Here is a 26284-nt window from a genome sequence, read left to right as displayed (position 1 = left end):
GCCAACACTAGTGTGAACCCTGTGTACCTTGTGATACACTTATAGTATCTGGAAAAGTCCATCCAAGAGGAAAATTAAGGAAGAACACATCTGTATGCATCAATGTAGAGCGATATTGTATAATCTATGTAATTAAGTTTTCTATCAATGAATGGACTGTTGTGCTCACATCAATTTAGTTCATTTTCAGACTGCATTTTCCTCCCCAAATTTTTTACTTCCAAAAAGTAATGTTTTCCACATGTGCTAAAGGGAAGGAATGCACTCTGTAGTTATTAGAATACACCCCTCTCCATTTAATAACACTAAAATAAGGCCTTTTATACAGTTTACACATCATGTGTCTTACTGGCATAAGCAACTATAATCTGTTAGCTTTGTGCCTTAGGGGTTATAAATGTTACCTTGGATCATGGCTATTGGTTTTTAGTATGAGCAGGCCATCTTTTAGGTGCAGTGCGCATGTTTTCCTGGTTTTGTTCGGTCCAGGGTCCTGCTTGCCAGGCACATAGGTCTTCTCCCACAAAAGGCTTGGCTTCCAAAAGTCTTTGGTTATGGGTTAATGGAATTCTTATAATAGAAATTGAGCCCATCTGGTGACAGGGCTGAAGAATATGTATTCTTTATACAGCAATATAACATTTAAAGGGGATGTCTTGCAAAGACAACACCATATTAAGGGGAGTCTGTCAACATGAAAATAGTAATAAAGCTAAGCAGAGTTGCTTATAGTGCTGTTAATACACTTTCCAAAATTCCTTTCTTATTCATCAATGCAGTTCCCTTTTTAGCAGAAAATTTCAGTTTTATTTATTTGCAAAGTAGGCGAAAATTGCTTTGGAGGTGTTGCTTATCCTCCCTCCTCTTACACTGCATATTACACCCCCTAACTGTGGCCCAACTCCGCCCATCAGTTCTCCGGCAGCACTTCCCCATTGCACTCATTGTTTCCATCGTTCCCTTCATGTGCAGTGTCCAAGTGTTACTGCCGGGGCAAACATTTCCTTTCTGGATCACCCCCATATGTCCTATAAGAGAGCCCTTTTATTATCACACAGGCCTTATGTACACAACTGAATGTGCAGTCTGAGGAGGGTTTGGGTTTTTTTTTTTTTTTCAATGGAATACATTCAGATAACTTGCCTGTGTCATCTGCATGCATTCCATTCCCCATTGATTTCAGTGGGGGTAGGGGGGGTCCACTCCATATTCCACCGAACAAAGCATCAGAACCCTTCAAATAGCACACTTTGTCGTGTGCATGGGGCCTTAGGCTAAGTTCACATCAGTTTAATTTTAGTCTATTGCTCTGATCTGTTATAAGATGAAAGCTATTATAATGACTGGTAGAGATGGATTACATCCTGTCTGCATCAGTCATCATTCACTGTAATGTGAGACATCAAATTCTGCATACAGGACTTTATCTTCCATCTGAAAAGTAAAAATTTGTATAGTGAATGAAGATGAATGCTGACAATATAGACTCCATCTCGATCTTTCTTTATACTCATTTTATATTCCATTTTCAGTTCATTGTTCTGATCCTCTGAAAGATCATAGCAACAGACTGTAGTGAAGGAGAAGTGACTTATTCTTATAAAAATATAATATAGATCACAACCAAAGATTGTTTTTTTCAAAACCTTTTTATTACTAAACAACAGTATGAGACTACGGTATATATAAGACTTAATTTACTATGCTCAGACAGAACAAATATACAGTAACTAGATATAGTACAACATAGCATATCTTAGCTTTATGTAGATTGGGTTGTTTGCCTTTAACCATTTCAATTTCTGTACTTGTAGAGCAACTTTATCCATAAACCACATTGAGTGTTACGTTGTGAAAAGTAAATTCACATAGGAATGCAGTGAATTGTGCTCGACTCAATGGTACCACAATGTGTTGAATATACAAATACTATAGAAGTCAATAGAAGCTGCTGCGGATGTGTAGCGTTTCCATAGACTTCATGCAGGCTGGGTATTATGCCGCTGCACCCACATAAAGCCCAAGTTTTCATTACAATATTTTACTCTTTAACCTGAAGAATGGCATTCTAACTTTGCATAGTGCAAGATCTTCTACCAAGATTATACAAATACTGAAGGTTTCTTATTGCCTTGTGTACAGTATATGGACAGGCTAGACTAAGAAGACTAGAGCTGTAGTGTCAAGACTATAATAATATAGACAAGCAATAAAATAAGCCATAGAACTGATTGTAGAAGCTACTGAGGAAAGCACTATGAATATTGAGTTCTAAGAAGTAAATGCTAGTATTAGAGTATTGTTGGTGCTGGTATTAGCCGCAGTACACCTACACGGTGTGCACTACGAGCCTCCTGAGTAATGTGCAGTCCTTATGTACTATGGAAACTGCTGCTTTCTCTTCTCACAGGAGCACGTTGCGATCGTGCTGTTTTGACTGTAACCCTTCTCTAACAGCCTGAATGAAGGATCGGCCAATGTTTATGTCATATCATGGGCTGGTTAGTTGAAATCTGTCCATCTGGAATCTCTTTATCTCCCAGGATTTCCGCCTAGTTTATCCCACACATATTTTCACACGTTTAATAATGAAAATGCCCCAAATGAAGTCAAAATTCTGCTAGACTTATAAGAAAGTCCTATTACTGGTTTCAAATGCCGTTTCACTGCAATACATATGGCACATCTTTTATGGGCCAAGGATTGGGTTGAACAAACGCTTTGGTTCCAGACCCTTCCCCAGTATAAACATATCAACAATTGGCCAACATATGAACAAATGCTCTTTTGTCAGCTGATTTTTCTTTTTAGGTAGATAAGACTGCAGGGCTGCGGTGACATAAAATTCCTCGATTCTACTCCGCAGGCACAGTCAGCAGAACCTAGACGCTACTTGTTATCTGCTGACAGAAGCCTTTGTGATATCCTGATGGAAGCATCTCAAAATGTGCTGATTGTTCTGAAAGCTGTGACTATGTATATCTTCTGTAATGAAGTGCAGGCTCTTACTAATTGATGCATTCTGCCTATGACGGGAGCCATTGATGCAAAGATAAAAGGGGGGGAAAGCCGCAGAGTTTAAATTAGCACCACTTGGAATAGCACACGCTTTACTACTCTGATATTAACTTGCCTGGACAGAATGGGCTAAAGTAGAGCTATACATTGTCAATTCTCTTGTGAGCCACATTTCAAGTATTTAGTACTAAAATGGATTTCATGCAATTACACTGTAAACATAATTGGCCCGTAAAGGTTTCTGTTCATCAGGCATAACTGAAAATACGTAACTAAGGCACAGTCCTTTTCCATCCATTGCTTATTCCTTGAAGCAAACCTGTCCCCATGAAAATGCAGTGCCATCTACAGGCAGAATGTTATAGTTCAGGCTGAGCTGAGCGGACAGATATATCGTTTTGCTGAAATAGATTCAGTATTTCTTTCTTTTTTTTTTGTCTGTCTTGTCTTTATTCATTTAGCACTTTTTATGCTTAGAAATAGTCATCTGGTTGTGGAGTGGTCCTATCATTGAATGACAGCTAACATACATGGTCGTATATGGAAGGTTGTCCGTCACTGACAGGTCACCCCACAACTAGACGGCATAGAAAGTGGAAAGATATAAATGATAAGTTATACTGAGTCCTCTCCTAAAAAAAACTATATATCAATCTTTGTCATCCTTCTTTATAACATGCTTCCTGTAGATTAGCCTGCGTTTGCATGGTGGTAGGTTCACTTTACGTCCAGACCAGACTGAACGACAGCCCAGCTCATTTGTTTTTACTTTCGGTAGTTCCCCATTTGCACACTGTTTCTGCCCAGAATGCAGCGAAATGTTGCAGGTTGGACTTCCCAGTATTTTACAGGATTCCCAAAAAGGCTTATTCCACTATACAACGACTTCTTTATCTTGGGTGGGATGGGACAGAAATCATTCACGTCCACTTTTGCGATATTATTAGAGTGAAGGAACAAGACCTAAGTGAGAAGATTAGGAATATGTTACATAAATACAATACATATGAGCAAAATCCACATCATATATCAGGCTATATCTATAATATAATGTAATATACTCTATTTTTCAAGTTTAGAAACTTTGCCTAAAGCTTTATACAAACGATCGTGTGCAGTCTGCGGGTTAGTGAAAACACCACGGATGACACTTGGGTGTCATCCGTGGTGTCACTGACCCATTCTTTCGATTGAATGGATCAAGCCACAAATGCAGACAGGTATATGACCTACTCCAGTATTTGTGACTCTTAAATGTGGCCCAGACACAGAGCCACAAAATCTTTGGCTATGTGTATGGGTCCATTGAAATGTATGGGCCAGTTCTTTTATCCCCAATAGAGCCCGTGTGCATGAGGCCTTACCTGTCTTCCACTGGCCTTTGAGTACATCAAATATTGATGTAGAAGTGGTTATTTTTTGGCACATGGCCCCCGATTTCCATCACAGATGCACCCTTTTCAGCACTGCTTGCTATTTTCAATACAGTGAACGAAACGGGCTGGTGATCAAAGCAGGCTGGGGCTGGGACTGCTCGACTTGTCCAACTTACTGATGCCTGAAAACTGGTGTGAATTTTACCAGGCACCAGATCTCTTGTGATGTGACATTATTAAGAGGCAAGAGTCTTTTCACAATTCTATCAGGATAATTAGTTAAAGGGATTATCCAGCTTTCAAAATGGATGCTCTGTCCTTAAGATAGGCCACCAATTTTAGAATGGCCAAGAGTCCAACTGTCAGGATCCTGCATATCGTCTGTTTCCTGGAGCACCCAGCTCCCGGCATTGCTTATATGCTGGGCACTACACTGCTCACCCAAACTACTTTTAGTAGCGGTGGTCATCAGTGCTGCAGAATTGTTCCATAGAATTGACTATGACACCATCGATAACCACTACCACCAAAATGACAGGAGGTGCATGCCACGGGAAACAACTAATCTGCAGAGGTTCCAATAGTCATACCCCTAGCGATCTTAAATTGATGGCCTGTCTTATGGAAAGGCTATGAATTTTTGGAAAGGTGGATAGGGAATATGTAGGAAATAGGAATCTTAATAAATTCCCCCAAAAGGTTTACAAGAGTACAGTCAAATGATAAACTGCTTATTTTATATAATATCCTTCATACCTTTCATCCAATACCACAATCATACAAAACTATATTTTGTTGTGTTTATTAAGATTTTCCCAAACACTTTAATTTTCATACCAAAAAATTATTTTAAGAAATTGTATTGATCTATTCAGAGAAAACATGTAGAACTACCCACCTGCAAGTATTTCAGGTCAGATATTCCAGGAGGAACCTTTTTCAACTTGTTGTTTTCTAAGTGAATTTCTCTTATTTTTGGTATATTAGCAAGACTCCCATTTTCAACTTCTTTAATTTTATTATGTCCTAAACCAAGCCTAAAATAGAAATATTAGATTCATTATTGGTTAATTTTGAAGTAACATTTGCTTGTAAAATGAAAAAATAAATAAAAAAAATGCACAGGGGGTGCTCACCCTAAAATATGTAGTAATATGTACCAAATAGATTTAACATTAACGAATGATATTGACTATGTTGTTATAAGGGCACCTGTCAATGAGTGAGATATATATATACCGTATATACTCGAGTATAAGCCGACCCGAATATAAGCTGAGACCCCTAATTTTACCACAAAAAACTGGGAAAACTTATTGACTCGAGTATAAGCCGTATGTGCTGAAAAAGTCGGCTTATACTCAAGTATATACGGTAATAAGGCAGCAAGTAAGCAATAGGGTCTTGATGTTGGATTATTGGAAGAAGGAAAAATGGGCAAGAGTAGAGATTGAAGTGAATTTCATATTGGCCAAATTGTGATTTCAAGGGTTAAAATATTTCTAAAACCGTAGACTTTTCAGTATTATTATAGAGTGGTAGGGAATTTTATGTTAATGCCTATTAAATGCAATACTGAATCAACCAACATCATAAATATAGATTTATAAGGCAACATGAAAGGTGTATTCACATTCTGTAAAGTGCTGGCTTCTGGAACCTCAGCTGATCCTTATAAATGGAAGGTCTGCAGTGCTGCTTTATTGTTGCTTGGACTTTTTGGCACTTTGGCACACCAGGCCAAGGAAAGTATAGAAAGGGATGCCTGGCTAAACTGCTGCTGCAGCCTCTTCATTTTTAGGTTCAGCCATGGTCCCAGAGGTTGGATGACCACTGATCATACTGCGATGGCATAAGAAAATAATCACATTTATTTCATGGAAATAACCTTGTAATGACTTTCAGTCACTGATAGACTATATAAAAGGAAAGTTCAGTAAGACATTGGAACATCGATCCAAGGTATTACCTGAAGGTGAGCATTTCTAATGTTATCCATCCCAACAATATATTACCTCTGCAGTTCCTTGTAGCGTATAAAATCTTCAATCTCTACTGATGAAATTTTGTTGTGATCAAGATGGAGCTCGTAGATTGTTGATGGGAGACCTATGTCAAAATTGTAAAATTGACAATACTAGATTACGTTCTATCATAAACCAACAGAAGACTTCTATGCCCATTGATTTATGGGTCTATTGGTAGATACATTGGTATTACACACATCTGATACAGATGCCTAACTCTTCATTGTGGGGTTTCTTTTTTTTTTTGGCGTGCCTGTACTGATAAGGAATCAAACATGAATCTGTTATCTGAGGAAGAGTGTCTGGTTTGGCTGGCATCCTAGTCATATTGCAAGACCCGATAATTGGTTGGATATTGCCTTTTCAATAGTTAGAGCTTGGGGATTTTCCTTCTGGAAAGAGGGCTAATTTGTATAACTTTTTAAAGTAGTTCCCTCAACAAGACGTCATATTAGATAGCCTGGTTTATGAGCTAGACGCCATGATGTAGGCTGAATGACTGATTATTAAAACCTGTCTGGCATCTTTCTACTTTGGTATTCTCCCGTAAATCAAGCAAAATCTTACCAACCTTTAGGGATGGATGTCAGTTTGGCTTCTGCAATCCTAACATGGAAGACTGTCAGTCCTTCAAATGCTCCTAGCTCGATTCCTTCATTTTCAAGTGGATTTGCACTCATTTCTGTCAAACATAAATTACCAGTGTGATATGTAGAACTGTGTTATTTATGTGTAGTTAGATCAGATTTAGGATTCTATCAACAAGCTGCTACTGTTAGTAATGTTCTTAAAGGGGTGTCCCATAGTCTATTACATTTTTCATATAAAATATAACAATTTCTCATTGGCAACCCCAAGTGTTTTCTTCATTCCCCAACTGAGCATCCACTCAGAGCATCTCAATTCTGTCTACTACTAGTAGTCACATATTTCTTTGTGTCCGTTCACACTGCCCAGATTCTATGGTACACAAGCAGCTGCTGTGCAGGTCAGACAGTAAGAATTAGAATACTATAGGCGGCCGATATTCCCCAGGAGTGAACAGATGTATTGAGAAGGAAAATAAAAAATAACAGGAGACCCCGTTACAAGTATGGAACAAATAAAGGGAATTTTTAGAGCCGTTCCCAACTGAGCATATAACTACAAGACTTCAAGTAGACCCTGTATAGGGTTGTGACATTGCATGTTGGGGGAATAGTTCTTATTACTTATCTTGCGTTAGTGCTGCCATTTTCTATCATCTGGGTTGTTTTCAGCTATTATAGAAGAAAGGTACTGTAACCTTATGACATCATAGCTTGGATTGTGTTGCTGTTTTTTGGCCTTCACATATAACCAGGGGCGTAACTACCGTGGTAGCAGTGGAAGCAGCTGCCACAGGGCACGGGACATTAGGGAGCCTGGTGACAGCCACTGCTGGTAACGGGCCCTACTTACTGCCCAGCCAGGATCGGTAAGTGACACCGCGGGCCCCACAAAGACTATCATTATACTCGGGGGTCTTTGCAGACCCCCGAGAATAATGATCGGAGGCCCGGGAGAGGTAATAAACATAAAAAACACTGTTACTTACCTCTCCACGATCCGGGCAGGCCTCAGCTCAGGCCTAGTTGTCTGACGTCTCTGATGTCCCATGACCCTTGCCTGTGTCCCGGGTCATGTGACGTCCGACGTCATTGAAGAAGGCCGACAGCTGATGCCGACAGCATAGGAGCCGGGGGGGGGGGGGACAGGTAAGAAACAGTGGTTTTATTGCCCCGGGTCTCCGATTATTATACTCTGGGGTCTGAAAAGACCCCAGAGTATAATTATTATTTATGGGTGTCCACAGGGGGCATAATACTGTGTGCAGGGACCACTATGGGGTACAAATACTGTGTGCATGGGCCACTAAGGGACATAATACTGTGTGCAGGGGCCACTGAGGGACATAATACTGTGTGCAGGGGCCAATAAGGGACACAATACTGTATGCAGTGGCCACTGAGGGACATAATACTGTGTGCAGGGGCCACTGAGGGACACAATACTGTGTGCAGGGGCCACTAAGGGACATAATACTGTGTGCAGGGGCCACTGAGGGACATAATACTGTGTGCAGGGGCCACTGAGGGACACAATACTGTGTGCAGGGGCCACTAAGGGACATAATACTGTGTGCAGGGGCCACTGAGGGACACAATACTGTGTGCAGGGGCCAATAAGGGACACAATACTGTGTGCAGGGGCCAATAAGGGACACAATACTGTGTGCAGGGGCCACTAAGGGACATAATACTGTGTGCAAGGGCCACTAAGGGACATAATACTGTGTGCAGGGGCCACTATGGGGCATAATACTGTGTGCAGGGGCCAGTGAGGGACATAATACTGAGTGCAGGGGCCACTAAGGGACATAATACTGTGTGCAGGGGCCACTAAAGGACATAATAGAGCGTGCAGGAATGCGGAGGAGGGGGTCAGTCGAGGTCGTAGGTGTTGGTCAGGGGGGCCAATGTCAAAAGTTCGCCACGGGGCCCCGCCATTCCTAGTTACGCCACTGCATATAACCATCAGTTGCTGCTCCATTTGGATGAATACTAATGGGAACATTTGACTTAGGCAAGGAATATATCAGTGATACTTCCAGAGGAGTCAGCGGAGAAACAACTGCAGCCAGCTTCATTTCATTGGCACCAAGGCGTTAGTGGCAGATCTTATAAGTCCTGGGTGTTGATCAGAGGCCTCCATAGAACAGACTTGATTTTTAAGATGATCCCACATCTGGGGAGATCTGGGGAATTTTTTAAGCCAAGTCAAATCTTAAACTCCTCTTATTTAAACCTTTCCTGAACAATTTTTGCAGGACATAAACCAGAGCATGACACTGCCTCCCTGGCTTGCCTTCTTCTAAGAGGTGATCCTGATAGCATCTCTTCCTGAAGGATGTGCGACTAACTATGCATATGATGTCAAAGAAGAAGTAATTCATCACATCAGGCCATCATTTTCCATTGTTCCCTGATCCAGTTCTGTTGTTCACATGAGCACATGCTACATTTGCTTTTCTGTGGGATAAACCAGGTGGGCTAGCCTTTGCTCCCTTTGCACATCAGTGACCCCATAACCCTGTTGTTCATTAAACAGTTGTCCTTTTTCTGACCAATTTTGGTCAGTTCTAACCACTTCTTAGAGCTCGTTCATATCTGCACCCGGTCTCTGTTCTGCAGGTTTCTGTTTCCTGCACAAAACAGAGGCAGGAGAAGGAAACCTGCAGGACTCATTTGAATGGGTGAGAAAGCTGTCCGGCCGTGAGCGTTTTATGCTCTCCGCCGCAAAACCATTTTTTTTTTTTTTTTTTAATCCGAACAGAGTCGGACATACAGTACTCTGTGTGCAGATTTAAAAAACTGTTTTGTGGCGGAGAGCATAAAACGCTCACGGCCGGACCCAGTCTGTGGTTTCCGTCTTCTTGCATGCGGAAGACGGAAACTACAGAACAGAGTGCCGAACGCAGGTGTGAACCTAGCGTTACTGGGAACACTCCACCGTCCCCAGACCTGCCGTTTTTGGGCTTCTCCTACCCAATCCTCTAGTCATCATAATTTCACTCTTTTCAAAGTTGATCCTTACCCTTGACCATTGTATCTTACTTCCAACACAAGGTCTTTATAAACTGACTACTTACTTGTTAAATTAAATAACACCATATATCCCACCCTTGACATTTGCCATTGTCTCAAGATAATCAATGTTGTTCATTTCACCGTGAAAGGTTTTCGAGTGAGCTCACACAGTGATCCAATCCCACATTTACGCCATGTCTATAGCCTTGTCCAACCGCAGAGACCAGTGGCCACAGTCAGTAGCAGTAACACTGTCATTGGTCACCATGGGCCACATGGGCTTTCTACACACTTTGGTTTGAGCACTGACAGCATTGATCGGTGTACATATTTTGAGATTAAGTATAAGTCATAGGCATATGAGAATAAATAGTCCATTTTAGGCTTCTGTCTAAGGTTAGAACAGTTAAGTCTAGATTCTTAGACACATGTCTGTAATTGCTCTGAATTAATGCAAAATGTTTTACATTGTGTATCTGCAAATAATTGAAGAATGATGCGTCTAACAAATACCTGCAGGAACAATGGTTGTTACAAGCTTGCCATAAAATGTGAGATAATCCTGCAAAGTCTTGAAATTCCGTGACATGCTTCCAATGAATCATATCCCCTGGAGTCACACCTACCTAAAACGTGTAAGGACGCCATGCCTTTAAAGGAATCCTTTTGTACTTTTTTAACTTTGTTGTCATGAATTCTTAACTCTGCCAAGGATTTTGGAAGGTTGGCTGGAATTTCTGTGAGCTGATTGTGGGACAGGTAGAGTCTCCGCAACTTGCTTGTTGACTGGAAGGCTTTTGGGTGAACTTTGTATAGCTTATTGTTATTGAGAAACAAGGCCTAGATAAATAATAAGTACAAGTTATAAAGTAATTGCTTTCAAGATTGCAAGTGATGTGTATAGAAAATGCACATTACGTTTTTGGTTTTTTTAGTCAAACTATAACTGGATTAAAATATACAGCATTGGGAAAACTGACATGGAAGAAGTTATGGGTTGAGGAGCTGGGTCCGAGTCATTCCTAGAATGACAGGGGTATACTCACAACAATATGAACGCCATCTTCACAGTTAATTGAAACTTGTGGAATGTTTGACTCTGAAAGCTTAAAGGGGGGATAAACATACTCACCTGTTCATAGTTCTCTGCTTTCCCCCAGCATGGTCCAGTCCTTCAGCTCCGCTGTTTTCTTTCTATGGAAGTTCTCGCCAGACGTAACCTCTAATGCCGCTCAGCGAAGGACACAAGATGTCACAGCCAGCGAGGACTTCCAGCAAAACAAAACAGCAAAGCAGCAAGACCAGACTGCTGGGAAGCATCGGAACATACGGGGAAAGGTAAGTATGTTTTTGTTCACCTTCCCCAGCCTGATTTAAAAAATAATTTGGATCATGGACAACCCCTTAATCATGGTTCATTAAGGCGCTGTTCACACCGGCATTAGCTTGCTGAGCCATAATTTTAAATTAATAGTAAACATAAACATAAAAAAAATAAAAAACAACAATCCCAGCAAGACATTCCTTATTCATCTCCTTCTCATCACTGTCCTGTAAGACAACTGGCTAGAGTAGGTTCCTCCATTCTCTTTTTTCTCTGCAGCAGTACAAAAAACATTAATCCCACTCCCATGACTAAGTCATGCTGCCTCATCTGAATACCATCCAAAATGGGACAGATCAGAAAGGGTTTAACCCCTTTTGTGTCTTCAAGGTTTCTACAGAACTGCAGAGAATCGGTGGGGACAATATCATTTACTGTTTGGGATCTGGGAGTCGTATATGTTTGGATCAATTAATATTAATACTATTAATTAATATTGGTCACAGTCATGGCAGCTGCATTGTAAGTGTGAACAGAGTCCCAGCAGAGATACTTTTTTGAGAGGTTTGCGAAGTGCTATAAAGTCAGTGTTAAAGTGTTAAAAAAAAAAAATCAAGGTAATAATGAAGTGAATAACTTGCCGAAAGAGCTTTAAGACCTTGTAGATCCTTTTCCTTAATCTCTTTTATTTTATTGTTCTGAAGATCTAATAACTTCGTGTCCGGTGGAATTTTGGCAGGTATTGATGACAAACCTATTATATGTACAGAGAAAATACATGTTACTATATAGAAATGAGAAATGCATTGCAGGTTCAAATATTTCTATTATACCTGATCTCCGTGTAGTCTCCACTCCTGATTTTGACTCTCAATCACTGACCAAAAGCAGCCTAACAAATATTATACTGTACAGATCTATTGACTTACAAAGTATTACCAGTCTTATGTTATGTGGTATTTTGACATTTCTTATGAGAAAGTGACAAAGGTTAGACATGGATAAGCTATTGGGTCCAACATGGGCCTTATTTTTAGAAAAGGCATCTGACCCCCACGATCTTATATTGATGACCTGTCCTTAATAGGTTATCGATATAAAAGTCCTGGGAACCCCTATTAACTACTAATGCTGCCTCCCTTCTGTGAAAGTGAAAACCGACCTACTGAAATAAACAGGCTTTTATGGATCACTGTACATAGGCGCAAGGAGTATTTTACAGTGAGAAGCATCTTTAAAGGGATTCTATCATTAAAAAAAAAATTTGATTTTTAATTAAAAGCACGTCAGAATAGCCTTTAGACGTGCGCTCGTGTAAGAGGCCACATCAAAATGGCCGACTGGACATGTGAATTCGGCTCTGTCCATCGTGAAATGACAGAGCTAACTGAGCATGCGCAGGATTTGGAACTCGAAGACCCGCTTGGCGGGGGCTAACGTTACAGAGACACGTCAGCACAAGAAGAGCAGTGCTGAAACCTATGACAAGCCTGTACTTTCTGAAGACCAATTTGTATAATGAAGAAAGAAGACAAAACTCAAAAACAGAGGCTCGGGCCTGAAAAATAAAGGTATGAGAAGAATAGCCTTTCTAAAGGTTTTTTCAACATGCTTTTAATTAAAAATTGATTTTTTTAAATTATAGAATCCCTTTAAAGTGGACCTTTCCTCACCTCCACCAACTTCAACTCTTTGCATCCTTCAGTAGATGTACTCCACTTATTCTCTAGCCACCTGTCATTCCTGATCAATTATTGCTGCTAGTTTCAGCACAGTTATACTCTCTTCTCTCAGGTGGGTGGTCCCTGTCTTACTGCTCCAGCTCAGGACCGCCCACCTGACAGTAAAATGCAAAGTTTTGCTGAAACTAACAGCAATATAGAAAAATTCTACCTGTGTCAGAATCAGTGAGCAGTACCTATTAAAAGATAGAATGTATTAGCGTCGGTGAAAGCGGTCCACACAGTCAAAAGATGTGTCTAGGGCACTTCTGAGATGGATTCTTTTCTTCGCCATCTGTTTTGATGTAGTCTTCTTGCTAACACTGTATAATCATCCTTACCCCCACTATGAAAAATACTCGCCTCTCTTGTGGTTATAGTAAAGGGCTATCAAATGGTGATTTAGCTGTTCTTTTCAGAATGCTACTTCTGGATGGGAGCAATTGGGGGAGGTTGAGGGTTTACTGTCTTTTGTTTATCTGTCTCTCTATGTTGGAGCCAGAGACACTTATTATTGGTTTTCTCCTTATTGTATGCTTTTTGCTTTGTATGTGCCACTGCTATGTTTTTTCAGTGTTCTGGAAAAGAGTTTGTGGTTTTCTTGAACTGAAAAAAAAAAATATATGGCCCTTGGAAGTTTATATGAAAATTACCTCTGTTTTCTAAATGAGGAGTAACCTTTTGTTATGGTGCTTTTATGTGAAAATAAATGGTTACCACCCACTTGAAGAATAAGAGCTAATATACATATAACCTATCAGGGGCCATAACCAATGAACGGGTTTAAAAAAAACACCATGCGCCACGTTTACTCCAGAATAAGGGAGCCTTCACACGGAGTTTACGCTCCGCTCATTCAGACACGTAAACACATGTCAAAGTGCCTGCTATAAAACACAATCCCATAGACTTCAATGTGTGCCGCTCTTACGCGTGCTACACATTGAAATCAATGGGAGGCTTTTAAACCCATTGATTTCAATGTGTAGCGCGCATAAGAGCGGCACACATTGAAGTCGATGGGATTGTGTTTTACAGCGGTCACTTTGACGTGTGTTTACGTGTCTGAATGAGCGGAGCGTAAACTCCGTATGAAGGCAGCCTAAGGCTGGGTGAAATAAAAATCTCAATGCAATCTGGCATTTTAACTCAATTATAATTAGTGGTAATTGTTTAGGCCATGCTACTTTAAAACATGGCCCTTTTCAAGTAGGAGTATGAATTGGATGAACGTTGTGAGATTCCTTTCACCCAAGGTTCGCCTGGTGGATTTATTTGGACTGAGCACATCTGAACTGCAACTGCTATTATACAAGGCATAATAAGCGGAGACCCAAGGAAGGAGATCATACATAAAAAACTGTGTGAGGGCGTTTTTTTTTTTTAATCGGACACAAAGTTGGACATGTAGGACTTTGTATCCAGTTAAAAAAAGAACGGTTTCGCCGCGGAGACCAGAAGACGCTCACGGGCAGACACTGGCTTCCCGGGTTCCGTCACCTGTCCGGTTTCTCGGGCAGAAGACGGAAACCCCCAAAGCGGAGATCGGGCGCAAGTATGAATTCGCCCTCACTCCCGTCTCCTGGGGTTCAGAGACGCTCTATTTCCTCTTCTGGCCTTCTGAATGTCAGGGACTGTTGAGGCCCAATGTGGTGTTGTGACCCAAGTGTGACTGACGTTGCCACGCTTGTGTCTTTGCATAATGACCCCACATGGTCGCTGAGGCCCAATAACAGGAGGCTGGAAGAGAACAAAGACAAGCACCAGAGCTAAGGGGAGGTGAGAAACAGAATTTTTTTTATATTTACTCACCTTCCTTGGACCTCCACTAACTATACCCTGGGTTCTGAAGAGACCCCAGAATATAATAATAGCAGTTCCGGCTTGGATGTTTTCCTTTCAAACAAAACTGCAGGTAGTCTGGTGAAGGTAAAGGCTCGCCAATAATGTAATAACCGAACCGAAAAAAACTGACATTCACAAAATCACATTGGCTAGCCAGATTGACAGTTGGTTTTAGTCATTTTTCGATGAATTGCGAAGCCCTACACAATAGTAAATATGGGCCTAAGTGTTTTGCTCAGAGTGTTTAGTGTCACCATTATTTCCTTCTCTTTTTGGAACTGACAACACTGTGACGTGTGCAATGCCTGAATAGCTTTGTGTACAGATTCTATTAACTAGAATTGGATCTGTGCACAAGTCTCTTTCTCACATCTGCACATACCACCCAATGTGATCCCAGGGTCTCTCCACACCCCCTATTATTTCTAATGTTGCCAGATTGGTTTCTGTAAAAACTGATTGACAATCTTTATGCGGTTACACGTCACATAATGATTGCAACCAAGTCTTCAGACTATTCAATGACAATTCTGACTAGTTTTAGAATTATACAGAACGTTTTTGTATAAATGATATAAAAGAGAGAATACAAAAAGTTCATATTCTCAGGGGAACAACTCTGTTATTCTTCAATGAAATCTTCTTGTGGCCTCACCCAGGTCAGAGCACTGCACCACCTTTAAATAACACTGACATCCAAACGGACATACTGGGAACATGTCAAACGGAGGCGGTGTGGGTCGAAGTGGTATGTTCCTTTTGAATGGAAATAGTGAATTTTTGTCATCATCATCATCGTCGTCATCATCGTCATCATCATCCATGTCATTCAGCATGAGGTCTGTTAGTGCCATGTACTTTGGAGGTAATACAAATGGCTTGGCAGAGCACAGAGCCAGAAAGTAGAAAAGCACACATTCCTTCATGTTGGCGTCTTAAAATCCAGATCCTGTAATAGAAATCACAATCTTCTTACTTATTGGTTATAAAAGAAAAATACAAACTATAAGGTTATACCGTATCTAATGTTTAAAGCAGGTCTTATACTGTTTTAGGGCTAGTTCACACAGGGACATGGACGCTGTTTTTGACAGCGGATTTCGCGGCCAAATCAGCGTCCATACAATGTATCCCTATGTGAACTGCTCGCTTTTTTCTTTCTGCTAGCTCGCTAGCAGAAAAAGAAGCGACATGACCTATCTTTCGGGCGGAAGCCGCTCGCGATGAGCCGCGGCTTCCGCCCAGCCGCAGCGCCCTCCATGTCGGCTCATTCATTTGAGCCGACAGCGGAGGTGAAAGCCGCGACCGCAGTTCACATAGTGTGGACATTGTATGGACGCTGATTTGGCCGCGAAATCCGCTGTCAAAATCAGCGTCCATGTCCCCGTGTGAACTAGCCCTTAGAAGCTTTTATGCAAAATGGATCAACAGAACAACTTTGCACATAGATTTTTGTTTTGTTTTGTTTTTGGTTAATCCTTCTATTTTGTGTTTACCCCATGACTGCAGACTTGGGGTGAGTGCACATGGCAGATTCTGCAGCAGAATCCACCATGGAAATTTTCCTGCTGTTGGGAGACCATTTTCTTACCCCCATTCAGTTCATTGGGAAGTTTGGACAGAATACACCTGAAAATTGGGCAGGAGGCTTCTTTGTTGTAGCTGATTTTCAGCCAGTGGAAAAATAAGCGTGTGTGTCCATTGAAAAGGAAGTAGCCTTTTTGTTGTAGCCGATTGTAGCATGTGAATTCCTCCATGCGAATTTAATCATTATATAAGTCTATTGTTATTAACTAGAAAAGAAAGCCTTGGTAATTTGATTCTGTGTGTAGTCATGTACATATATACTCATGTACTCCACTACTACTATCTGTGACTGTGGGGTAATGAATAAGTGAAGGATCAGTATAAATATGGTTGCTTTGTAGTCTGGTCGTGGAGATTACACATATGCACAAATATTAGGGCTCGGTCACATCTGCGCCCGGTCTCCGTTCATGCAGGTTTCCGTTTCCTGCACAAAACTGAGCAGGAGACGGAAACCTGCAGGACTCTCTCACCCATTCATTTGAATGGGTTTGAAAGATGTCAAGCCGTGAGCGCCGGTGAGCGTTTTATGCTCTCCGCCACAAAACTGATTTTTTAAAATCGGACACAGAGTCGGACATGCAGTACTCTGTGTCTGGTTTAAAAAAAAAAAAAAAACTGTTTTGCAGCGGAGAGTATAAAATGCTCACCGGCACTAATGGCCGGACCCAGACTGACAGGTTTCCGTCTTCTGCATGCAGAAGACGGAAAGCTCAGAACAGACTCTGGGCACTAGTGTGAACCTAGCGTAACTAGGATTGTTTGTGGTTAAGACGATTTTAAAGGACCCATGTTATATATGAGATACATTTGAGAAAATGAATAATATTACCACAATGGATGATCTTAACTTTAATTTAACTTAACTTTATCTTAACTTTGATTTTAAAGGGGCGCTATCAGCAAAATCATGCTGACAGAGCCCCACATATGCGTGAATAGCCTTTAAAAAGGCTATTCAGGCACCATAAAAGCTATATTAAACTACCCCCCCCCCCCCCCCCCCCGTTTTAAAATAAAACCCTAAAAAAGAATGTGATTTACTTACGCATCGTGCACGCTGGGCGGGCATTCAGGGTGCGTCTTCATCTTCATCCACGCCTCTTCTTCCTCCGATGTCCTCGGGTGCCGTCCTCCTCCGGCGCTCGCGAACTGACATTGATATAAAAAAAATGGCCTGGGCGCATGCGCAGTAGCATGCGGCTTCTACTACGGCTGCTGCGCATGTGCCCAGGCCAATTTTTTATATCAATGTCAGTTCGCGAGCGCCGGAGGAGGACGGCACCCGAGGACATCGGAGGAAGAAGAGGCGTGGATGAAGAAGACGGCGCACCCTGAATGCCCGCCCAGCATGCACGATGCGTAAGTAGATCACATTCTTTTTTAGGGTTTTATTTTAAAATGGGGGAGGGGGTAGTTTAATATAACATTTACGGTGCCTGAATAGCCTTTTTAAAGGCTATTCACGCATATGTGGGGCTCTATCAGCATGATTTTGCTGATAGAGCCCCTTTAAAATTTTGATTACTTTTTCACCATAAAATGCATGGCATACGAAGACCAGCTTTTGCTTCTGTTACACTCTGCTGTTCCTTGCTTTTTAGCACTGCTAAGTTGTACATAAGAGGCTGCTAGTACATAGAATGAGACAATAAATCAGGTGTTCCTCCCCCTCCATAGAGCTCTATGTGTAAGGCTGAATAGGAGAGGGATATAATGTAACCAAGCAGTAAGACTGAAGATAAGGAGCAGGAGAACAGTTTAATAAATAGGGATGGAAATAGATCTCCTTAATAAAATATATTACAGTGTCTTATATTTAAATGCACTATTCGTGTATGAAAAGTTGTTTAGAACTGGAGATACGCTTCAAATATGGTTAGATTCATGATTCTTTTGTCACTTTTCATATATTTGGAAAATTTATTTCTGAGTTATATTTTTTTTCCATGATCTTATGTTTAGAGTATTTATTGCCTTGCAAATAAAAGCAATGTAATACTTGCAGATTATGTAACAGTGTTATTGGCATGGATTGTGCTATGTGACTCTGTCAGATAGCATTTAGCACAATCCAAATAGTTACTAGTTTCTCAAGAAGAATGTTGGCCAAACAGTATTCATCTTGGGAGACTTGAACCATTTTATAAGTAAATGTATTGCAGAGAAGAAAGTTACATGCACAAAACCATTGATGTAATGCAACTGTGAGAAAATATTTGCTTTAGAAATTAAACCAGTAAAAGGTGCTATCCAAGAATTCACAAAACCAACCATCTGTATGTTATAAAGTTATGCTTGCTGGAAGGATCCCATTAAAACATAATGACCTGATTTTAATTGTTTTCTCAATAACGGCTTGAAATGTTTTATGTGTTCTTGTGGGCTGCAGATGGAAATACCTGATCTATAATGTGATTAAAGTGGCTTTATATAGCAAATGTATTTTGGCTTCATACAGTTTGAATTATAGATTTTCTTTGTGGGAGCCTTGGAATGGTATAATGCTGATATTGCTGTAAAGTTAACAACAACATAGAACCAACTCAGACTATTTAAGGAGATTATCCACTGTACAGTATAATATTGATGGCCTGTCCTTGGGATAGGCTATCAATTTTAGATCTGCAAGGGGTTTTTGGATAGAATGCTAACTCAGCAGTCATATTATAGCAGTGGTAATTTGTGTCACCCCTGTTCAGCATCCATACATTTTGACCCTTTTCATTATGGGCAACAGGGTAATGTGATGTCAGTGGTAACTACCATCCTGGAGTTTGCTCTCCTTTGTAGAAAGGAAGTCCATTTCCTCAGTGTGAAGGGCTTCCTGTGAATCACAGGATTACATAATCACCTACCAAATGTCTCCTGGCAGCTCTCAGATACCTCTCTTCCCCAGCCATTCCACCATCCTTGTTTTCCCATATGTCCTCCATCAATAAAATATATAATTTCTGCCTTATCTAACAAACCGGAAGTGCACTGGAAATGTCAATCCACACAGTGATCAGCTGTAAAGTTGTAAGGGCTGTGGCTCCCTCCTAGGCAGATGCTATGCTGAAGTTGGTAAAATCAGCCCCTTCCACCTTATTCTTTTTAATAAAGTCAAAAAATATTTTCATAAAGTTATATTGATGCCTTATAAATTAATAATGTAAAGGATTTCTGATCAAATTACATACAAACAATTCACTGCCCAGTTAGAAGCATTTTTATTCATTTTAGCTTTCTGTCCGCTTAACAGTACAGCTTGATGGTTTTCTCAGCTTGTTGTGGTATCATGGGGTAGGGAAATAGAGCCCAAATTACATTTTTAGACAGAAAAGTAAGTTCCTCAGGCGCCATCTATGTGTTTATAAATCCACAAACTCCAAAAGAATGACTTGTCTTAACCCAAACTAACCATTTCTGGTTTTTGACAAAGACCACAAACATACCGCAGAATGGAACTATATGAATTACATACAGCTACAAGTATGAACACTTGGGGATCATTATTCTGTGTTCAATCTACACGTCCCATTTGCTTATAACATCTGGTTCCACCTTCTTCATTCCAGTTTTTGGAAGATTTTTTTTCCAACTAGCTTTTCTCACGCATTGCAACTTTGACTTGTGGTCTTTTTAATGATATCTTTACTTATACTGTTAAGGACTGTGCATCTCTTCTGAATCTTACAGAAAGGGAATCTGTCAGGGTAATGCAGAACACTAAACTACCTACAGGTCCTTATGGACCAGAGGTTTAGTGTCCCAAATCTCCCTGTTGTAAAGTCATATGTGTCCAGAATAAGAATACATAAGCTTTATACTCGTCCTGACACTCTACTCCCCTCACTTGCGTAGATCTTCACTGAAGCCAGAAGGGTACACCATGGTATTGCACAGTGAAGCTGCGGTGTACATCCTCTACTTAACTGAAGAACTGCGCAGGCAACCGAAGCACCAAAATTGACTCCAATGAGGCTTTAAAATAGGGCAATATGAGGCAATAAACTCCCAGTATATAAATACCAGAGTCAAACTGCCAGGTTGTGTGATTTTCACAAGATTAGTTAACTTTTAAGGATATGTCCTTTGGGTTTAACAAGCTTAATTTTAATCATGAGTACTTTATACATTATGAAAGTGATATACTATAGTTGTGTTGGACCCGTATAACCAACACTTTAACATTTAACTTTATTGGGGTTGCCTTGCAGCAATGAGGAGCGTGACTGAAAGTCCACCATGCTTCCTCCAACTGAGTGAAGCACCAATGCGCTTGCCTGACTGGCCCTCCATTCACTTTCTATTGGGCTGCCAGATATTAGAGTGCTAGCTATCCCATGGCAGTAAATGGAGCACTACTCACGCAAGCGCACTGATGCTTCATTCATTTAGAGGAAGCATAAGGAATTTCATCCCCTCAATTATCCTCATCGATGGGGACTCTGCATTTGGACACCTAGCGATCTGACATCCTGTGGAATAAATTGTATTTAATAAGACAACCCCTAACTGCCATTGTTACAATGAGTACATTAGGTATTCAGGATACCGTATATACTCAAGTATAAGCCGACTTTTTCAGCACATATTTCATGCTGAAAAAGCTCTCCTTGGCTTATACACGAGTCAGGGTCCACGGAGCACAGAAAACTGGAAGGGGGAGGTCCTTTAGTGCTACTGCTCTGTGATTGGCTTGTCATGAGGTCACGTGACTGTGATGTCATCAAAGGTCCTGTAGCCACTGGTATGTAACATCTGCAGATAAGGTTGAGTCTAAATCCTAGTAGCTCCGCCCACACCAGAGTCCGATCACATGGTCATGACGTCATCAGAGGTCCTTTAGCACACTAGGATTTAGCATCTACCCTGCAGATGAGTGGCCAGGATTCATTGTGTCTTATGGAAGATGTCTGTTGTATGGAGGAGAGGAAGCTACAGTAAAGTGACACACACAGGGACCTTCCTTTAGTTACTCTGCCTATTAATGTCAGGCATTTGGGGTTATTAATTTAGTTTCAGTAACTCCATGTGCCTCACATTAATAACAGTTACCCCCATCATGTCCCTCATATTAACCCCTGTGTGCCCCATATAAGGGCTACTAATATGTGAGTCACATGAGGGTACATATGAAGGACCTTAACTATGGAGATACCTAATTATTATCTCCATATGTCCCACATATCAGTAACTCTTATGTGAGGCACACAGGGGGTTAATGTGAGGGACATGATGGGGTTAACTGCTGCTACTAAGCTGCAATGCACATGACCAGACTTTTTATCTGCAATGGTGGATTTCCCGCCCTCGACTTATACTCGAGTCAATAAGTTTTCCCAGTTTTTTGTGGTAAAATTAGGGGTCTCTGCTTATATTCGGGTCGGCTTATACTCAAGTACAGTACAGTACATTTCAAAAGAATCCTGAATATGAGTCACGTTTTCTTTAGCTGACTCATCATTAATTGGGTTGAACCTCTGGCTTTCTGAACTGATTCCGACATAAGGTCACGTGATCAGATCTAGCACTCGGAATCTTCTTCCTCCTCCACCACCCTCCTTTCAGCAGTATTACGTTTACATGGGGGGCTGTCTTTACTATTACAATGACAGAGTCTACCAGCCCCCATATAAAAACCTAAAACACAAAGAGGAGGAGGGGCAGGGTCCTGGTTCTGATCACATGACCTGGTGTTGGGACCAATCTGGAAGCCTGAGATTCAATATAGTTCTTATTATGTTTCATATTATGTACCTATGACCTCACTACTCACCATATTTAAACTTATCAAGTGACTTGACAATATAGGCCAATAATTTTAGCATGGACCGTATCCTGTGATTATGTGGTAAATGTGTGAAAGATTTGGGTCCCAGAATGGTTGTCCATTGATGCAGATCCCGCTTGGTCAGGCAGCTGCTGACTACTGCATCCAGGTGAGGACTGAATACAGATGTGGTCACACACAGAAAGAGCTGAGCACGTTAGCTTTGTGGACTTCATCCCCTATCCGCTTAAAATATGCAGAGAGAAAAGTCTTACAAGCTGGAATTTTCACTCCGCAGTTTTCGGGCGAAAATCTGGCGGACTTCCATTATAGTTTATGGGGTCTACAGGTAACCACTTTTTAAGTGGATAGGGTTTCCATTCGGGTCCACATTTCATCCACATGGCTCAAAGCGGATGATAAATCTGTTGAATTCTTAGACACCTTTGTCTAATTTTACACCACCTGCTCACTTTGTGCCAGAATTTTGGCATGCATTATGCCATGTTTCTTTTTCGTTAGCTAAACCTCCTCAGTGATTCCCAACCATGTTACTAAGACTCCCTGGAAATAGTTTTTACTTCTGGATAACCTCTACTGCTGTACGTTCCCCAAAAATTTTTTGGAATAAGGTTAAGTATTTAAAGGGGCTCTATCACTGGGAAAAGTCATTTTTAGCTATGCACATACTTGTATAAACTTTAGAAAGGATATTTCACACCTAGCTTTTGTATGTAAATTGCCTCAGTAGTTTTTGAATAAGTCAGTTTTTAGTCATGTGCTAGTTAGCCTTCTACATGGCTAATTAGCACATGAATAAAAACTGACTTATTCAAAAACTACTGAGGCAATTTACATACAAAAGGTAGGTGTGGAATAGACTTTCTAAAGGCAATGCAAGGATGTGCTTAGCTAAAAATGCCTTTCCCAATGATAGCGCCCCTTAAAGAGCTCTTGTCTGTTTCTACATTATGGCTGACAAGGCTGTACTGTAATTTTAGCCATCGTCATAAGATAAATGTTGGCCAACAATTATGCTGAAAGCTGTGCATGTTGCATGAAGAGGACGGAGAAAAAAGTAGCGGATTATCTCCTTTGAACTGAAGGATTTGGCAGCTGAAATCCAACTACCCGATCCTTATCATCACTGAAGTCAAATATAAGGAGAGAGTGAAAATAACTGGCCAACATGCATCTACTGTGTATGGCCAGGTTAAGAGTAATGGTAATACCTGCTTGTCTGGGAAACCAGGGAATCCTGAATGGGAATCTCTGACCTACATGCCATTATAGTGACTTAAATGAACATTTATCTTGAAAGTTTACAAAAATATTTAATATATTTGGTGTCCTGGTAAATTTTGGAAGGATGTTTATAATTTGAGATGGTTTATTTCCCCATATTGGCATCCCGTCAGAGGATAGCAGCCATCATGTCTCTAGGAAACAGTGACATATCATTTGAGTGTTCATGATGCTATATTGGATGAGCTGGCTATTTTCAATGAACATATGATCCCACGGATCATATTTTATCTGCCAGATGAAGAGCATTTCTGATTTACCACTAATCTGATCTCTGACTCAACTGCATAGTGTTATAAAAATAGGAACTATATTCAGCTTTTAGAGCATTTACTTCATGTTAACTGGAAAATGAATGGCAAGAACGCCAATATAATGCAAGTGATAGACTTGGCTTGCACTGGCATCATGGCTTCCTTTATAACAGAGCTGTGACAGATGCCTATGGCGCATCTCTTTATATATGGATACTGGAGTATTCTGTCAGTTCTCTTTATTTTTTCTTTATAGCGTAACTAAACTGTCAAACAACTTTTAGATTTTTCTGGCAGCGTTTAATCCATTTTGTTAATATACTCTTCATGAGTTTTGTTTCTTATTTGTAAAATCATGCACGTTTTTCCCCCCTCTGTACTCTGCTTTCTCTAGGTGTATGTAAGGATGCACTCTTGTATAATGCAGGGAAGCTGAGGCCGAACAGGAGGAGTCACTTTAAGCTGTTAGACTTTCAGCATTAAAAAAAACCTAGAACCACACTTCTGGTATCCTATGGGAGCATTTGGGGATATGGAGAGCCTGACTTTATCTGCTGGCTTTCCACCCCCTTGACTTTATAAGAAAAAGTAATTAACACATAGAATAAAACATCTTTCTACAGAGTGCAGAAACAATGGACCATAAGTGGCTGCATTAGGCTGCCAATTCCTGCTGACAGTTTCCCTTTAAGGAGGCCAGGAAATTTCAGTAGTTGGCCAACAGCTATTCTCAATGAATTCCGCATTTACATGCCTGCCTGAACATATTTTCGGTGAGAAGAACAGATAAGTTTCTGCCACATATTTGATGGTAACTAGTCTCTTTTTAAGAAGAAAGTAAATTTTATACACATTAGATGATCAACCGATATAAGTCCAATGGTTATGGCCACTTTTACTAAAATTGGCTGCAAAAAGACAAGCCTGTTCTCACACATCTCAGACCAAATATTATAATGTATTTTTGTTGACCAATACTCATTATATTCTTCCTTTGTGACTAAATTTTCGTATATCCCCATGTAATGTAGAATTATAGCAGTTTGCACATTCAAATTCACATTATTGTGTATCTCACATAATCAGTTTTGTGCTATTTAGAAACTTTTTGGGCAACAATGTAGTTATTTTAGAAGTAATTCCATTAACAATTGCTTTGTTATCTGGTAAACTAAATGAATTGGCTGGTAAAAAATAAGTAGTCCGTTCAGCACTTAGCAGCATATACAAACATATCCTGGACATTCTTACCAAATGATGTCACTTTTAACTTTGGAAATTTGGAAACTTTAGAATTTAATTTTTTAACTTGAAAATTGATGTTGACATATAGCTACTGACATATAACTACTGACATATAGCTATTGACATATAACTACTGACATATAGCTATTGACATATAACTACTGACCAAACATCAGTGTGTGCTACTGTGTAATATACTGTACTAAGAAGGATGCTATACTAGGGATAGAGCATCATACAACACAATGGGACACTTCTGTATTCAACCCTTCTTTAGTATTACAAACATTTTGGTACAATATTAAGTTAGAATAATAGATTATACTAGCATCTTTTATTGTCAGACTAACTCCTTTTCTACATGGTATATTCCCCCAAAATCTGTACACATCCTAAACATGCAGCTAATATTACATACATCTGCAGCTCAGCCTAATATCACATGCATATAAAGAAATCACATACCTTTCTTAGATTTAGAGATTTCCTCTTATTTGTAATCCACCTGAGCAGGTAATATCCAGTAGCTTATGTTGTACAAGCAGAGAATGTATCTGTATTGTAATCAGGAGCACATTCTAAAATACATGATCCTGTTGGCACCGAGGATGATACTTGAGTCAACTGCTTCTTCAGATTATCCCATCTTAGTACTGAAGACAGATATTAAGAAGACTTGTTACCACTCATGTGTTTTTCATCACTGCCTGTACCAAAGCCAAAATCTCTTTAACTCTAGACGTCCACTACGAGACGATGTCAGACCTAAGGTTGAAAAGTGTGTGGCATCCTGCCATCTCGAATACAGGGAGCCCATTCATAGACCTGTCTGCTATCTGTAGTTGCAGCAGTATGAGTTACATTTAAGATGTTTTAGATTATCTGTGTAGGTTTATTTTAGACTTCCATAGTCCATTATTTTTTTCTCTTAAAATAATATTTTGTTAATATGATGCTAAAAGATGAAGTTTCATTTTCTAATATAATAACAGCATATAGGTTATTGAACATATATGTCAGTTTCATTTAATAGATTATGAAGTCAGTCTGTTGCTAGCTAAATTCTTGTGTTAAAGAGGACCTTTCATCACCTCCACCAGTTCCAGTTCTTTGCATTTTTCAATAGGTGTCGCTGCTTTTGGCTTTGGCACACTTGAAAATTTTTCTCTAGCCCCCACAGCTTCTGAGCAATCAGTGCACTTAGTTTTGGTGCCTG

At 40.3% G+C, this 26284-nt stretch overlaps 2 protein-coding genes across 6 annotated transcripts in view; one reads left to right on the top strand and one right to left on the bottom strand.

Moving 5' to 3' along the window:
* The window catches only part of CENPP (centromere protein P), a 193562-nt gene that overhangs the window by 80618 nt on the left and 86660 nt on the right, over nucleotides 1-26284 (top strand). The gene's annotated exons all lie outside the window — the stretch shown is intronic.
* Nucleotides 1671-25756, bottom strand: ASPN (asporin). Its single transcript, XM_075286860.1, has 8 exons — nucleotides 25534-25756; nucleotides 15575-15868; nucleotides 11995-12107; nucleotides 10656-10869; nucleotides 6993-7103; nucleotides 6410-6503; nucleotides 5293-5431; nucleotides 1671-3981 (listed from the first exon to the last, which is right to left on the bottom strand). The coding sequence occupies exons 2-8, from the start codon at nucleotides 15843-15845 to the stop codon at nucleotides 3784-3786; spliced, it is 1140 nt and encodes a 379-aa protein (XP_075142961.1). The 5' UTR covers nucleotides 15846-15868; nucleotides 25534-25756; the 3' UTR covers nucleotides 1671-3783.

Source organism: Leptodactylus fuscus, chromosome 9 (assembly GCF_031893055.1).
Source record: "Leptodactylus fuscus isolate aLepFus1 chromosome 9, aLepFus1.hap2, whole genome shotgun sequence".
NCBI lineage: Eukaryota > Metazoa > Chordata > Amphibia > Anura > Leptodactylidae > Leptodactylus > Leptodactylus fuscus.
The sequence above is the reverse complement of the archived record's forward strand: the minus strand, read 5'-3'. Positions and strand labels throughout refer to the sequence as shown.